This window comes from Propithecus coquereli, unplaced genomic scaffold, assembly GCF_000956105.1.
Source record: "Propithecus coquereli isolate 6110/MARCELLA unplaced genomic scaffold, Pcoq_1.0 Scaffold53, whole genome shotgun sequence".
In the NCBI taxonomy this organism is placed as follows: Eukaryota; Metazoa; Chordata; class Mammalia; order Primates; family Indriidae; genus Propithecus; species Propithecus coquereli.
In genome coordinates this window covers 4,354,770-4,355,807 of record NW_012151174.1, presented here as the reverse complement: position 1 = coordinate 4,355,807, position 1,038 = coordinate 4,354,770, and the positions used below count along the sequence as shown (strand labels likewise).

The following is a 1,038-nucleotide window of genomic DNA, read 5'->3' as shown; positions in this document are numbered from 1 at the left end:
GTGGCAGCACTTATAGGAATCTAGCTTAAAAATATGTAAATTACTGTTCTTGCTTTGTCTAAATATTTGTACTTACTACATTACTTCTTTTTAAGCAATCAATAATAGTTAGCGAGTATTTAACTACACAGGGACAGTGTGGTATCGGTATTACCCTAGAATCGAGGCTGATAGTCATATGCACATGTATTTTTAAAAAAACGGTATTCTATTTTTCCTGAGAATGCATTCACAAAAAGATTACTTATAAAGAAAATATCCAAAAGTTATGAATGTCTTAGGATTTCTTTCGAACTCTCTTGCAAAATTTATCTCACCTTCAAATGATTCTTTATACTGGACAATATTTGGATGCTTCATGTTTGCCAACACTGCAACTTCTCTCCTTGATTCTTCCCTTTCTTTACTGGACATCTTAAATGGGAGGAAAAAAGAAAACAGTAAATTAAAACATTAATAACCTAAAAGTCCATCAATAAGGGAGTGGTCAGGCCAAGTGTAGTGGTTCACGTTTGTAATCCTAGCATTCTGGAGGCTGGGGTGGGAGGATCGCTTAAGGTCAGGAGTTTGAGACCAGCATGAGCAAGAGCAAGACCCTGTCTCTATAAAAAATGGAAAAATTAGCTGGGCCTCGTGCTGCATGGCTATAGTCCCAGCTACTCGGGAGGCTGAGGCAGGAGGATTACTGGAGCCCAAGAGTTTGAGGCTGTAGTGAGCTATCACAATGTCCCACTGCATCCTAGCCTGGGCAACAGAGCAAGACCCTATCTCAAAAAAAAAAAAAGTGGTTAAAAAAATAACGGTACCAATACAGCTGAATCAACAAAATATAGCAAGAAGTTAAAAAGAATGAATTGAATCTCTAAGTAAAAACATTTTAAGATGTCCAAATTAGATTAAGTTACAGAACAGTAGGTATATTTTCCTAAACACACGAATGCAAGCACAAATCATATATAATATCTGAAAGAATATGCAGACTATCCTGAAATTAGAGGTTGTCTCTGGGACTACAGCATTTCTTTTGCTTTGGGTTAT

General features: G+C 36.7%; 1 protein-coding gene across 1 annotated transcript in view; it reads right to left on the bottom strand.

The window, feature by feature from the left end:
• The window catches only part of NEK1 (NIMA-related kinase 1), a 207,687-nt gene extending 207,273 nt beyond the window's left edge, over nt 1-414 (bottom strand). The window contains exon 1 of the mRNA XM_012656992.1: nt 318-414. Within this exon, the coding sequence (XP_012512446.1) occupies nt 318-414 (97 nt within the window). The remainder of the gene's footprint in view (nt 1-317) is intronic.
• Nucleotides 415-1,038: the final 624 nt, after the last annotated feature.